Here is a 15,573-nt window from a genome sequence, read left to right as displayed (position 1 = left end):
TTGGACTTGGGCAGAAACAGAGAGACGTGGACACACAAGAGTCCCACACGAGCTGTCAGACCCTGCTGCTGTGGGCAGCAGGAAAGGCGATGCTCGATGCACGTGAGGGCAGGACACTTGCCAGTGGTACGCAAAGAAAAACCTGTTAACTGCTCACTACAGCTCAAGCTAGCTGATTGCAAGGCCAGTATATAAAACATATGCAATTACTCTCCTTGGTTATCAAGACAGACCTCAGAGTACATACTTTCCTTCCATCCAGCTCATTAAATAACAGTCTAAAAAGCAAAACATATGAAGTGGGAAAGAAACAGCCAGCTCACTACTGGAATAAAAGTTTAATAGAGGAATCTCAGCCGTGTTCCACATATATGTTCAAATATGACTAATGAAAGCCTGTAAAAGTTTTGCTTCTCCCCTTGAAATATTCCAAGCAGACTGTCTTTCAGAGAGTGAAATCCAGTACATTAACTCAGGCTTTAAATCGCAGCAGGATTTGAATTGTCAGGAATAGACCACAGAGCAGAGACCGAAGACAAAAATACCCTTTAAAACATTCTTCCTTAAAACAAAAAAGGTGAAAGAAGCAAAATCAGTAGATACAGTTGCAGAATTCGGAGTTTCACAAGGAAACACTTAGCTGATGCTCAAGACCATTGCTTCCAGCTGCCTTGAGAGCTCTGTAGAGAAATTAGAACAAGATTACCTTTACTTTACAGGAACAACGAAAGTTAAAAAAAGAGTTTCCAATATTGGATGGTTAATCAGAAGAACTTTCTACTGATTTTGTTTAAAAACACATTAAAGCAGAGTTTGCCTCCTTGATCTTATACCTACAACTGCATTTAGCGACCAGAGTGGTTAAGACTCCAGGAACCTGTCGCTGATTTGCACCACTGAAGTTCATGCTTGTCACAACTCTGTTCTAGACAGATGATGGCCTGCATATGAACACTGGAAAGAAAAAAGAATGACTGGATGATACAGAAATGATACAAACACAAGAGTATGTGTTTAGGCTGTGACACTCATTCTGCTTGGGAAACATAAAGGGAGACAAGAGATTAGCTGTAAGGCTCACAGATTTACTCCTTTTCTACATGTTTTCCTTAGTTTCCTCCCCTCCAACTCCCTTGTTGTCTGAGCAGTCCTCAGTGTCCTACTATAGTTATCAGGTAAACTTTAGTGACCTTCCTGCTGATTGTTTTTATATGACAGCTTAATATTCCCACTGGATATTTTAGATAATAGTTCATGAATCAGAAAAGTCAGAATTGGGAAAGGGCTTTTGGGTCATCCTCTCCATCTCTCTCTGCCATAAGCATTGCGGGCAAAAAAAACCCCACCAGCTGGCATTTTTGCAGCCTAAAACGTGATTGAAAAAGAAAACGGAGATGCTCTGAAGTGCAAATCCCGCAAGTAACTACGGATGAACTACCTGATGGATTCCCTCATTTCTTTGCCGATTATTTCCTTCCAGTTTTGTTGCTGCTTTTGTAGCCATCAAAAGCAACTTCTTGCTGATAATGATCATTCTTGTACTATATCATAGTTTACTGTTAGTGTTTGCCTCTGACATTCACTCTGCATTGCAGCGTACTATCATTTGCAATTTTGGCCCAAGAGCACAACTGAGATTTCCAGTTCTCTTCTCCATACTGCCCAGGCAGTGACAGACAGATACACTATAAGTTAGGCACCAGAGAACTGATGAATAGTTATTGGTAATTCAAATGGGATAGCAGTACTGGTAACAATTTTCTCTCTAACCTACTGTCTTCAAGCCCTATAAAGGCTAACACTGCCTTAAGAAACACTGTTTGAATAATTCCTCTTCCCCATGATTATAGCCAATTCTGTTGGTAGAGAATTTACCTTATGCTACTTCATTAAAGCTACTTCTATAAAAACAGCTACTGTTACATAAACATTTATTGTTTAGCACATCTATCCTTTCCCTGTAGCTGCAGAGCTGATATGCAGATAATACTGGTCTCATTTATTACTTTTTAGTTTACATCCCCTTCTCCATCTCTCAAAGGAAGAGGGTTTTCTAACTGAGCTTTAAGGTTCTGGTCACACCAGACCTTGTAACAGGTAGGATCTATGTGAAAATTTAGGATTCTTCTTGTCTTTGGTACAGGCTGCCTACTAACACTGCTGGAAGACTCACTTGTGACTTGTTGCCAAAAGACTAGTTTTCTACTAGCACAGGCTCAGCTCTGTTGGCAAAGACAGGATCTCTTGACTGTTCTGTCTGTGGGTTAGATAATATTTGCAGTAGCTGGTATACTTGGCTAATGAATCTCGGCTAATGTTTTTTTGTTTAAAACAAAGGCTTTTCTCTGTTTTCCTTCTGCTCCTGCATCAGTCAGGTACAGTCTGGCCCTTTGGTACAGCTGGACTGGTTTTCATCAGCTGACAATATATTTCTTAGCCTCCTCGGCAGGCTAGTAGAACCAGGTGGGATGAACAGCAAAGGAGAGATTTCCCTGGCTAGAGCTTTCCTTCATATGTCATGCTCTGCTGTGAAATGAGCCCTGGGCTGCCACTGTGCCTGTGAGGCTAAGGGTCCCAGAAGCCCAGGCTGCACCCAACACTGGAGCTTGCACAGCCAGATGGAAGATGAAGAGCCACACACAAAGGCTGGGCAACCTCCACTTTCAATCACAGTAGTCCAGAGTACCAGTATTAGCAAATTAAGCATCGTTTGAGAAGCGCAGCTCAACGGCAATTCTGTCCTTAAGCATGTATTGCTGGCTCCTCTCTGTGGGACTCAGCTGTCATCCAGAGCCAATGCAGCATTTGTCTCTCCAAATTCTTCAGTTTCTGCAGAATCTGGCAGCACTGAGAGTCACTGAACTTCTATTGGTCCACTAAATCCGGAGGAGGAGGGATAAGATCCCGCGGGTTCAGCCTAGCAACAAGGCAAACATCATAGCTGTCGTGCATGAGGACGTTGATGGCCACCACGTTCCACTGGTTCTCCCACGTATCCAGCTCGAGGATCTCTTTAGTGATAACTTCGTGACGAGCTGAAAAACAGAAGCAACAACAGAAGTCAAGTCAAACAGGATCAAAGAGGTTTGTGCAGTTGTTATTATGACCCTTCTGTAAGGTGGCAATGAAAAGGTAATTTCTGTGGTACTAATAGCTACACTGTTCGAAGAGCATGCGAGTTGTCAACGTATAGCAAATGAAATACTGCAGATGGAGATCTGCACAGTGTATTCAGTCCTCACACTCTGGGCTCCAGGTGCAGCTGCAGGGACAAAAGCATAAAGTGCTCCATCTTGGTACAAGTATGCAGGTGGCATTTCATTGTGCAATCGGTTGTCAAATGCTTATCTTTTAGAGACAGAGTATTGCCTATTGTTAATGAGTATGCCTACATGCAGTATGTTGTGTTTTCTTTGCCCCAACTAAAATGCAGCTCTCAGGCTCCTGGAAGCGCTCCAATACTATGGCTTTTCTTGGGTGCGAAGTCTGGACATCCTGTGATCTGGGGAGAAATAAAGACAGCAAGAAACCTCCAGGGCTTTAAATGTACTTTAGCTGTTCTGAAGTTCTGAGGAATTTGTCATGAACAGCCAGGTTAGAAGAATGTCATTAAATCACAGCCAATCTCAAGACAAGAAGTTTTTTACTGAGACTAACAAAAAATAATGAAAGAATCACCGTGCAGCAGAGAACCATAGTTGTCAACCAGCAGTGCTATATTAAACTTCTTATAAGAACGCAAAACCTTTCTTTGCTAACAAAAGTCCTGACCTCTCCAGCGACTGTTACTCAAAGCCAAGTTCTCTCCTAAAAATAAAAAGTGTCTTTCATTTCTGCTCACTTTTTCTTTTCATCTTAAAGTTGCTTTCTCACAGCAAATAACCTTAATCTAAACTTTTCTTACTTTGAACTGAGGACATGCACGTGCTTTGCTGTCAGCTTCCTTCTGATGAATTTCTGGATAGATGTATTAGAAGCCAGATCTCAGAGATTTCCAAGCACAGCCACTTCACAAGTACCAGGATAAGAACCATCATAGCAAGAAACATTGAATACTCAACACTGTTTTATTGAGTCTTAAAAGACTGGTGACAGGCTAAACTTCACAGGGTCCAGACTGAGGTTCCCATTCAGCTCTCCCTTCTAGAAAGCTTTAAAAAAAACCCAAAAAAACCCCAAAAACCAAAAAAAACAACAACAAACAACCCTATCCTTCACATCTATCAATTGCATCTCATTGTTTGGACACTGCCCTTCTGTGGAACAGACAGCAAAGGATTGAAGAAGGGGAAAAGAATGAAATACAGAAGAGCATCCAGAGGCATATATTGTTTCTCATGTTGGAAAGACAGACCACATATTACTCCGGAGGACAGCAACCCTGGGGGTTTAGTACCCCCAAGATGGTGCTGTCATGGTTTACATTCCATGCAAAATTGGTGCTGATGTTATGATGATGTAGTGTCATGGGATTTAAAATACCCCTAGGGCTCCTCTGCAAGTAGCTTCAGGACATGGGGAGGTCAGATGGAAACAAGACTTCCTCCCCTCCCAGGATCGGTTTCCTTGCTGAGCTGATTCGGGACAGTTCTGTTTACTGCAGGTCCTGCACATGCACGGGAGTTGTAGATGTCTCAGCTTTATGGAAATTTCTGTACATTTTTGTCATGTTTATCTAAGGAAACCGCTCACCAACCATTCACCATCTCTGCCCCCTCTCTCACCTGATAAAGGAGCGCAGCACAGTGTTTCTACCCCACAGTCCACAGCCCGTACTCATTTTCCCCTCAGTTGTGTCACAATTAATTGTGGCATAATTTTTGTTGGTCCAAATCCAGACCTTTGGGACTTTCATAGATCTCTGGGAGCTTGCTTGAGTAAAATTTGGGTAAGGTTTCAGGATTTAGCCTCATCTGAATAGTCTTTGTTCCATTCCTTTCTGCTGTTCACAGGAAGTGAAACAATAGTCATGATGGTTTGCTTATTGAACCTGGATATTAAAGGAGAATAATGATACGTAGGAAAGCTGCGCCCATCCAAGAGAGAAGACAGCAAACTGCTAAAAAACCCAGTTACATGTGAAGAGAGAAGGCATGACTGACAAACTGCAAACAAAGAACATGTGCCAGTACCAGCAAAGAGCTCATTTCTGTATGACCCTGCAAGAGTAGACAGGTTTTTCCTAAGAGGCAAATAAGGAGACACAATCAGACCTAAGCTGTGACATGGGAGGCTCCAGTCCCTGTATTTATTATTAGATCATCTCCTTTATGCAATAAATTTTTATGCCTGGATTTTCTTTGGCATGGATGATAACTAAAATGAGACAATCGGGGGGGGGGGGGGAAATCAAACACTGGAACTGAGACATTCTGTGGGTGATTGCAATGCTTCAGAAAAAAAAATCATAATTAAAACATCAAAGGCAGATTCAGCAACCCTTCCTTACAAGCCTTGCTGTGTTTTTTCCTGACCCTGGTGACTCACAACCTTCAGTGTCCCTTGTTTCCCTTTTTTGTGGGATGTTGTAACTGGTTTTGTTCCACTCTACAAATTCTGCTTTCCAGCACATGGAGTGTTAGTTAACTCTTAACCCTTGGGAGATAAAAAGAGTATGTTGTTGGAATAAGGGAAGCAATCATTTCTCTAGTCTTGTTTAATATGAAAGGAAGCAGCATCCTTCGGATGAGAAAGTTCATGTGAGGAAAAGCAGTGCTCAAAATACAGTCATACTTCAGAAAAAAAATATTACATCCTCCCTTTCTTTTTAAAAGAGAAGTGAGGTAAAACACCCAATTCTTAAGCCTTTTTTTTTTTTTAATTTTTCTTGGTTAGGACAATAGAAAAGGTAATGTTTTTCAAAGAGAATAGCACCTTTGATTCCACGCTGTAATGTTGGATTCAGGCTTGAATCCCAATAAAGATTAAGCCTGAAGGTGCAAATAATTCCAGATTCTCCCTCATTGGTTCACCTTATTTAATTGCATTTTTTTTTTTAAGGCAGTATCTTAGCAGCCTGTTTTGCTTACAGGAGAATAATGTGACATCTACAAAAAGAAATTGGCTGTATTACACAGATTACCTGCTTAAAAAGCCACCCCACAGAACTCCCTGTCATACACAGCATTATTCTGCATCACTTACCAGACAACCACCTTACCTAATGAAAGGATTTCACTCCTTTCCAAATGCTTTCATTTTTTCTACCAAATGAGGCAGTATTTTTCTGCACATTCTTGTTTAACCATGAGAAGTTTTAAGAAACTTTCTTTACACTATGTTTTTCTGCATAGGAGTTAAACCACTTTATATTAGAATTATTCAGTAGTACCAACCTAACCCTAATGCAGATCCTTTTCAAGCAGTAAAACAGTGTTTATAGCAGTATGGTTTATTCCTATTCAGGAAAGGAAAAGGCTAAACCAGCATAGGGAACATTAATTCCAGCCTAAATTTATCCCCACAAGAAACTGTGATATGTTAAAAGAAAGTCAGAGCTCTTTTGGTATAGTTATGCCTTTTTGATGTACAAGTGCAGACTGGAGGCTAACTCTGAGCCTACGAGCCCATCTTTTCCTAGTGAAAGAACGTGAGTTATACCTGAAAATGTTTAATTTATAAATGCTAAAATCATATTTCATATATGCAAATATAGTAGTCTGAAAGCAAAATGAGTCTAATCTTTAAATTCTCTTTTATATTCTGGTCTGTAAATAAAACACTTTCCCACAATTTTTCATATGAAATTTTTCTTTGACTGTGCAGAAAAAAACAAAAATAATATTTTTCAGTAAGTGATTGCCTGCACTCCATGTACACAATCATGTTTTCTCTTTAAAAGGTTTATTTTCAAATATGATTCACTCCCCAAATATGGCCAGACTTCATTTTATGCTGTAAGTTTGCTCATGTCATTTGAACCAGGATTGACCATAAACCAGGATGAACCATTCTTGGAAAGATCCCCAGTATGACTTCAGGCAACATAAATATTTGATTTTTTTTTTTTTAACTGCATTCCATTTGTGATTTGGAGGTTGGGGGGAGAAACAACTTTCCATGTGAATATAGTATTTATTACCACTTTTGGTCTCTTTTGACCTTGCTTTCTCTTTCCTATTTGGAACTGAACATTCAGATACAATTATTAGGTTTTGGATTGGGAGGGTTGAAGGGAGGCAGGTGTAGAAGAACTAAGCAACATGCTTAACAGGTAGAAAATCTATAGGTCATCCAGGACTATTAACCATGCAGCTATTATGTTTGTAAGCCAATACAAGTAAATTCACTCTACTATAGCCTGTTTAGTGTCCAGAGCATTGACCTCAAAAAAATTCATGCTGAATTTTAGTTCACTGGAGTTAAATCTATGGCAAGTTTGCTGAAATGTGGTCAATATTTCATTATTTCTTATAGAAGCCCATTGACATCAGCTGGTATATTTGCCTCCATCTTATGAATGAGGAAACAGAGTTACGGAGATAGTGAGAGCAGGTGCCAAGCCACGGGTCGTGATGCCTCTGCATCAGTGCAGGTCAGAGATAGCCAGAGTAGTTTTGGACAAGCTCACGTGCCTGCTAGCTGCGGCATAGCTACATTGATGTACTGTTATATGGCCAGCAGTACCTAAGCAAGTTTACCCAGAGCAGGGCCAGGTGCCTCAGCACAGAACCGCATTGTGTAGTGGGGGGTAGTCTCAGTGTCACATCTGTCCTTGCCCATGAGCTCTGTGCCCTGGGACATCCTCACACAGGCTACTTGCCTGAGCTCCTGCTGATGTCGGTTCTCAGGTTGTCACAGCACCTTTTCCTTTCCGGTTTGCAGTTTCCTAATGTCCTCTGTCTTCTTTCGCCATAAATCAGATTACAAAAAAAAGACACCAAACCTGTAGTGGTTAAACTGTTAACTGTCTGCTCTTTCCATGGAAAAAAGCACTTGAACATCACAAGGTGCTTTCCAGTTCCCCAACAGTCCCCAAAATGTTTACTGAGGTGTTTATTTCACTGTCTTCCCCAGTGCTTGTCAGCTAGCAGCCACCCCAGAGCTACCTTGAAGTAGTTCAGCCTCCACTGCTGGTTTGTACCTGGTTTTGCATGCCATTATTGGTACCAGAGACCAGAGAATGATTTTAAACCTATGGGCCTAGCCTCTACTACTAATCTTCCTCGCCACTAATAGCTGCTTTCATAATTACATGATGTGGAGTTAGGTGACTTGGGAATTCACGTTTGTGTTGCAATGGGATACAAGTGCATTTAGATCGTTACCACCAGATGTCCCAGCTCCTCATTTGCAGTAGGAAAAAGAAAAGGTCCATCAAGCCTGTGGCCTTCAATCCCATTTGCGTATGCGAGCTGCCCCCTAACTCTACCAGCCTCGCTAGCATAACACAGCGAATACCCCTTGTGGGGTCAAGTACATTCATCATCTATGCCTGTGGGCAGAAGCAAGCAGAGAATACACAGGAGAGGGAACTCGGCTTGGCTGTTTAACATGCTGGCCAGCCTTCCTGATGTTAAGTATCAAGGCAGTGTATCCCACCAGACACAGCAAAAGCTGGGAGGCAGGTTGGGGCTTGAATTTACAACCGTGGCAGCTTACTGTGTTCAGAGCACCTGCGTGGAGTAAGGTAAGATATTCACTCTCATAGACAGGACCTCTATCCTCTTGCTCTGCTGTGTAATTCTTCAGGACCATAGTTTCATGATCCACCCATTCACTCACAAATCAATATATATTAAAATTAAATATATATATAAGAATGGGATGGTCTACAGGAAGGAACTTCTAATTCAGTTGCTTCAACTGTTTTTCTTGGGATTGATCCAGCTACTTCGGCTTTTAAAGTCTTTCCAGATTTAGCCTGTTGTTCATAGGCAAGGCCTCTTTCAGACATAATCTTACAAGCGCTGGTCCTGCTTGCGCTGCAGGTGATAGCAGGATCACAGATTACAGTGGCAGCAGGATCAGCGCTCTTGAAGTCAATGCACCGTTCATATGAGTGGAAACTGCAAGATCAGAACAAGAATTACTGGTCTCAGACCATCCTGAGATACTGCTTCTAAATGCCTTACAATGGGTTAATACATTATTAATAGAGGATATAAAGCAAGTTTAGACTGTATGCATGACAGGCAGTTATGAACACAATAGAAGATGTCATACATGGCTGCACGCCATGTTTCTAAACAACCTATTGACCTCTTCAGCGATTAATTAAAATGCATTAAAATATCTATTAATCATTCATTAACCCTTTATAAACTATAAATGAGCCTTAGTAAGAAGCAGGACTGAATTACTAATACCATGCTGTCAGACACTGGGTCAAATTTAGATCTGAAACGAGCAGGTGCTGCTCCCCAGCAATTCCCCTGACCTGTATTGGCCTTATTTACGGTAGCGAGTTTCTAGCTAATGAGCAGGGGGTAAATGGGCAGCCCTCCCTGGGAAGGCAGCAAGCTGAAGAGGTCTCTCCCGCACGCCGGTTCCCGGCAGCAGCCTGGCAGCTCACGCCAGTGCTGGGGGAGAATTAGGCGAAAGGTCAGGTAGCATTTTTCGGGGTGGACTCGGCACGCAGGCTGGAGAGATGTGGCAGTGCCTGCGGCACGGCAGGCGGCCACGAGCGGATTTCTATGCTGAGCGAAACGCAGGGACCCTGAATCCCTTCCATTGGTAGGAATATTTATTCAAATGGTAACAACTGTGGGCAGGAGAACTTTAATTATTCATCGCTGCCCAGTAAATTCTAACAGAGGGAAACAAACAGTGCTGCAGATAGGCAGCCCGGGGTTTGCCCCTCTGCTTTATTTAGCTGGGAACATGGGAAGGTGCTGGAGAAACAGGTTTTGTTCCAATCCCTCAACCCCCAAACTTCACAAGTGCAGTATTTACTGTGCCAGGCTCCTTAATATGTCTAAATTTAATTTGATTCCAGTAATGTTCCATAACCACTATAATAAAAAACAAGCACTAGAACGATTCTCCATTTAAATCACATAATGGAGGAGACTAGGGGGAGCAGCCTTTATGGGAGATTAGTCAAAATAAATAACTATTAAGCTAGTCCACTGTCAGGAGAGGATGGCGTGGAGATACAAACTCATTAGCTCAGCTGGAATACAGTAATTACTGCACGGTTCTGCACCGCCGCAAGCAGCGCCGCTTCTATTCCAGTGTATGGATTGCAGTTTATGTAAATGAGGAAGAAAAGGCCAGAAAATGAATCTAGAGTAAGTACATATCTTTTTTTTTGTAGAATCAGAATTACACAGCTAGTAGGACTCAGTGTCACTATCACCTATCTTGGCGAACAGTTGCTAACACAAAATTGAGATTCTTGCATGCCAAGTTCATAGATATTTCTTCCCTTTCCCCTTCCTCTGACTAACACCACTTAGTGAAAAATTAATTGCTACTTGTTATCAGTAAGTAAATAACAGAACTGGGTTGAACAGCTCTGGTCTCACACATGATGCTAAACACATTACAGAATTTTTCAACATATATAGTAGGGAAGCAGTACATTTATCTTCTCTGCTATAAACTACATTGGAAGGAGATGGCAAAACTGCCAGTTCAGAGAAAGACAGTTCCACATCAAGTGCCATTAGCTGATGAAATCATAAGACCTTTGAAGTGGTATGTGCTGCTAACAGCAGACCCATTAAACATTTTATTATTTGCGTTGAGGTGGTTGTCCCTTTACTTTGCACATCAGCTGATGTCACATGGGTGTACAGTAAAGATGGCATTCTAATTAAAATCATAGAATCATAGAATTGTTTAGGTTGGAAAAGACCTTTAAGATCATTGAGTCCAACCATTACCCTAGCACTGGCAAATCCACCACTAAACCATGTCCCTAAGTGCCACATCTACACGTCTTTTAAATACCTCCAGGGATGGTGACTCAACCACCCGGGCAGCCTGTTCCAATGCTTGACAACCCTTTCGGTGCAGAAATTTTTCCTAATATCCAATTTAAACCTCCCCTGGTGCAACTTGAGGCCATTTCCTCTTGTCCTATCACTTGTTACTTGGGAGAGGAGACCGACATCCACCTCGCCACAGCCTCCTTTCAGGTAGTTGTAGAGAGCGATAAGGTCTCCCCTCAGCCTCCTTTTCTCCAGGCTAAACAACCCCAGTTCCCTCAGCCGCTCCTCATAAGACTTGTGCTCTAGACCCTTCACCAGCTTCGTTGCCCTGCTTTGGACACGCTCCAGCACCTCCGTGTCTGTCTTGTAGCGAGGGGCCCAAAACTGAACACAGTATTCGAGGTGCGGCCTCACCAGTGCTGAGTACAGGGGGACGATCGCTTCCCTAGTCCTGCTGGCCACGCTCTTTCTGATACAAGCCAGGATGCATCAAGTTAAAAAAAATCAACTCTGGATTTGAATTTATTAATTCAAATCTGAAATAGGCAGTTGGACCAAGGTCTATAATCTGAAACTAAAGCTGCAACCCCCAGCCCGCAGAAACAGGCTACGAGATCTGTATTTGTGCGGCAACAATGCGAAGTAAACAAACATGTGCCTCCGCAAGCTGACAGTGACAGCAGATGACACAGTCCTAAACAGGCACACACCCTTGCCTTGGTTATTTTCACCAGAAAAAATATTTATAATACTCAGAAGCAGTCAAAAAGAAAGGGAACCCAGTCTGGCAGGCATTTTATAAGCGTGTAATGCTGCATACCTGAAGAGCTGCTTACCACCTCCTTCGGTGAGGCACGCTAATGAGGCTGCTTCTGCCGTGCACGGGCTAACATTAATAGCTGTCAGCCTGCACAGGTGGCAGGTTTTAGTTCTACGTAAAGGCAAAGGAAATAAAACATGTCAACAAGAACATTGTACAGTCAGGCTGCAAAGGCTGGTTTAAAATCCATAGTTGCAGCAGTAAATGTAGCAACCTATTTTAACAATTTGTAGAAAGCTGGCTGGCTACTGTGCATTGAGTCCTTCTGAGTATTCATACTATGGCTAATGTTTTCACTCTGTGCAGAACTATAAACTAATGGACAAAACCAATCATTTTAAACATTTCTGAATATCTTGATGAATGCTATAACATTGCTGACAAATGACAGGCACCATTCACGACACTAGGCTACGTGAGCTGGAGCTGAGTGTCAGAGGCAAGCAGATTAATGGGTCCTATTTGCCATAATAGTTTTAGTGGAAAATGAGCTAATTTGTATAAACTACTGGCTAACAGATGAAGTTAAGTTTCAAGTCTTGCTAAGGAAGAAACAAATTCAAAACAAGCGAAGTGATTTTTTTGGGTACTTACATGATCATAAGAACATACAACATTTGTCAGCTAGTGATACAACACGGAGATCTCAGAGTGGTTTGTACCATCTAACCATAGACAGCAAGCTCCTGATGTGTTTGCCTTAGGTAAGCCAGGTTAGAATCCCTCATATCCTGATCAAAACACAGAGCATTAAGAGGCAAGAGAGGTCCTCAGGGTTCTGAATCGCCTTCTAGTCTTTCAGAGCAGACGTAAAGCATCAAGGACCTGAATCACCCTCTGGAAGTGTCTGTGCTTCTCCATATACTGCAGGGAGCCTGGGGTCACTAAGCTCTTAGTGTAGGCACTCCAGATAAATGTCTAAACTTCAGCTGAATTAATCTCCTTTCCCCTTTCATGGCCAGGCTTTGTGCAAGGTTCTAACATGAGGAAGCCTCAGCAGGGGAAGTCTTACAACCTGTGTTTACCAACACAGCTCAACATTGAACAGCATTCCTTGCAGTTCAGAGGAAGCTTTCTCTTGATGAAGCTTGGACACACTTTGGAGTCCACTCATCCTTTAGAGAGACTGTGCTTTGCATTGCTACTCTCAGCTGGCCAAGCTGACTTCCATCTGGAGACTCTAAGTAGCTGCAATTTCTCTTCTGCTCCTGGGGATGCTGTTAGGGCTGCACCACTTGTCTTCCTTCAAGAAGACAAAGATTCATGAGAGGCAATATATATGGGATGGGAATCCTGCCATCATAAAACTTCAATTGTCACATGGGACTCAGAAGAAATGGTAGCTGAGCAGTGCTCATCTTTTCATCCAAATTTAAGGCCCTTTGAGCAGTTGACAGCTGCTTTTCAGCTTTGTGTTTGTGTACAGCATCTCTGGTCTCTAATTATCCATTTAGGTCAATATTCATGCAGAAAGTCATACAGAGCATGGCACATATGAGTAAAATTAAGATGCAACAATGTCCTTAGGTCAACTTTCACGCTGCTGGATCAAGAGTGGATTTAAGCCAATGCAAGGGCAAGTTGAGGCTGTGGAGTTGGGGACAGATCTATAGTATACAGGGAGTTGGTTGCAGCCCCTTATATACATTGGCTAGGACTTTCCATTGCAGCAGTGATTTTGGCTTATTTTCTGGTTTTTTTGAGAAGCACTCATTCTTGAATGTTCACAGCAGCCCTTTAGCGTTCAGCAGGCGGAAAACCCAGAGACTACAGCTGTGCCTCCAGCTTGTTCCAAAAACTCCACTTGGTTGAAACTAAATTACAATGTTTTGTAAAATTGGAATATCCTCTCTTCGTTGCATCCCTCACAAAAACCAAAGTGACCTGCCAAGAAACCCAAAAGACTAAAACCAAACAAGCACATTCTAAAATAACCCTATCTGCTACTAAAGCGGCAGCAGCACATGCTGTTCTGTGAATATCTTGAAGCTGCTAAGCAGCTGTAATTGTGAAAGAGCAGAGTCAAGCCACCCTCTCCAAGTTCCCATATGACAGTAATGGCCCTCTCTTACTCCACCCTTCACCCCCAAAGAGCAGATCAGGCAAGAGCTCTTTCCAGTATGGAAAGAAGACGGGGCCAAGGAGAGAGGCCAGCTAGATAACCTCTTCAGGTTCAGCATATGGACTCCACCCATCTTTTTCTTGATGCTGGTAGCTAGAAGTTGTTATTGTTATGAAGATTTAGAAAGCCCTTTTCCTTTAATAACTTGAAAGTCACATTAAGAAGCCTGTCTTTAAGGTACAGCTTCCTCTCAACTTCTCAAACATGTGGATACATCTGATTTACAGTTGACAGCGAGAATCTTATTTTGGCTCCCTTGTTAATAGACTTGATAACAATGTCTAACAACACAATCACATACTGTTTCTTCACTGGTATACAAAATGCACACGTAGGGGGTCAGAATTCAGGTTGCATAGGTAACTGCAAAACTGGCATTTTCTAACTTTGAATTCTTGTTTTCCAATCTAAATAACACTTTTAGTGCAGGGGAGTTCTATACATAATTATATAGATTGCAATAATGCAGTCAGGAATCAGGACCCCATTGAGCTGGCATTATACAAACATACAAAAGATGGCCTGTCTTGAAATCCACAAGGGGACTTTCAACCCCTCCTGGTACTACCACTCTTTATACATGACTCAGTGACAGAACATGGTGGTGTTGTACAGAGGCTGTTTTTATGGCTCTGAAGCTACCTTATTCAGAAAATCTCATACTAATCTGTTAGTCATCTTGAATGAAATTGCTTCATTTGCCAGTGCAAATGATCAGCCTTTTGAGATTTGTACCCACTAACTTTAGGCTTTTTCGTAATACTGCTGAGGAAAAAAAACAAATACAATGGCACGATGTTTGCTATGGAAACACAGTGATGTATCATAACCATAATTGCTGAGGTCACAGAACTTCCATCAGAGATGACATGAGAGCATGCCTGTTAGAGAGCTGCCATACAATGGTTTTCAGGAAGCAGCTTCCTCAAACAGTAGCAAATGAAGGGAGGGGAAGGTGAGTTGTGAACTAGCTGATGAAAATCATCATTCTAAAATAACAGCAGCTTTAAGTTTAGAGTTCGTTACACAAGTAAAAGTCGATGCAACCAGACTCGGCATAATGTGAAGGACACGTCACCCAGTGATACCACGTGGCCATTCCTGGGCAACAGCGAGCCTGACATGACACTTATTATCAGTGAATAATGCATCTGTTACTGCTTTCTCCTAGAAAGGAAATTGAGGTAGCAGCTGTATGTAGCAGAAGAGTTTAAGTGTGCATGTTTTGAGACTCTTTGCATTTATAATGAAAAAAAAGGTTAGCAGTACTGGAGATTTAGTTAGAGCTAAGCACAGTTGGAAGGAAGAAGACTTAAAAGAAAGGTGGCCATGGGGCTAGGATTATTTAAAATCACCAGATCTGGAATTTTAGTCTCTTTGTATCTCAGTTCCCTACCCAGAGTACTCATTAAATACACAAGATTTTTCAACACCGATTATGAAAAGCATGTAAGCAAACAGGCAGAGCCAGATAGCTTGGCTAAGGACAGAGTGATAGTGCCTTAATCTTCAACAAATATGCCCAAATTCTTTAATGTCCGTAACACACTAAGCTCCTGATCTCAGTAGCTCTGGATGTAAATCCAGAAGAATTTTACTGAGGTTGTAGATTTGGACAGGTTTAGCGCAGATCGGAAACATCCTTAATTTTTCATGTTTTGTTAAGGGAAAAAGCAAAGGGCAAACAGAACACAATTCATATTGACATTAGGAGCTGGCAGTCCAAAGGGCTGAATCAGCTCTGTGGTTCCAGG

The 15,573-nt window shown here is 42.0% G+C and overlaps 1 protein-coding gene across 1 annotated transcript in view; it reads right to left on the bottom strand.

The window, feature by feature from the left end:
- Window positions 1-306: 306 nt before the first annotated feature.
- KBTBD12 (kelch repeat and BTB domain containing 12) overlaps window positions 307-15,573 on the bottom strand; it is a 33,151-nt gene continuing 17,884 nt past the window's right edge. Inside the window, exon 5 of the mRNA XM_050904696.1 lies at window positions 307-3,035. Coding sequence (XP_050760653.1) covers window positions 2,866-3,035 — 170 coding nt within the window. The 3' untranslated portion in view covers window positions 307-2,865. The remainder of the gene's footprint in view (window positions 3,036-15,573) is intronic.

The sequence above is a fragment of the Gymnogyps californianus genome, chromosome 13 (genome assembly GCF_018139145.2).
Source record: "Gymnogyps californianus isolate 813 chromosome 13, ASM1813914v2, whole genome shotgun sequence".
Classification (NCBI taxonomy): domain Eukaryota; kingdom Metazoa; phylum Chordata; class Aves; order Accipitriformes; family Cathartidae; genus Gymnogyps; species Gymnogyps californianus.
Note: the sequence above shows the minus strand (reverse complement) of the source record. Positions and strands in the feature narration are given on the sequence as shown.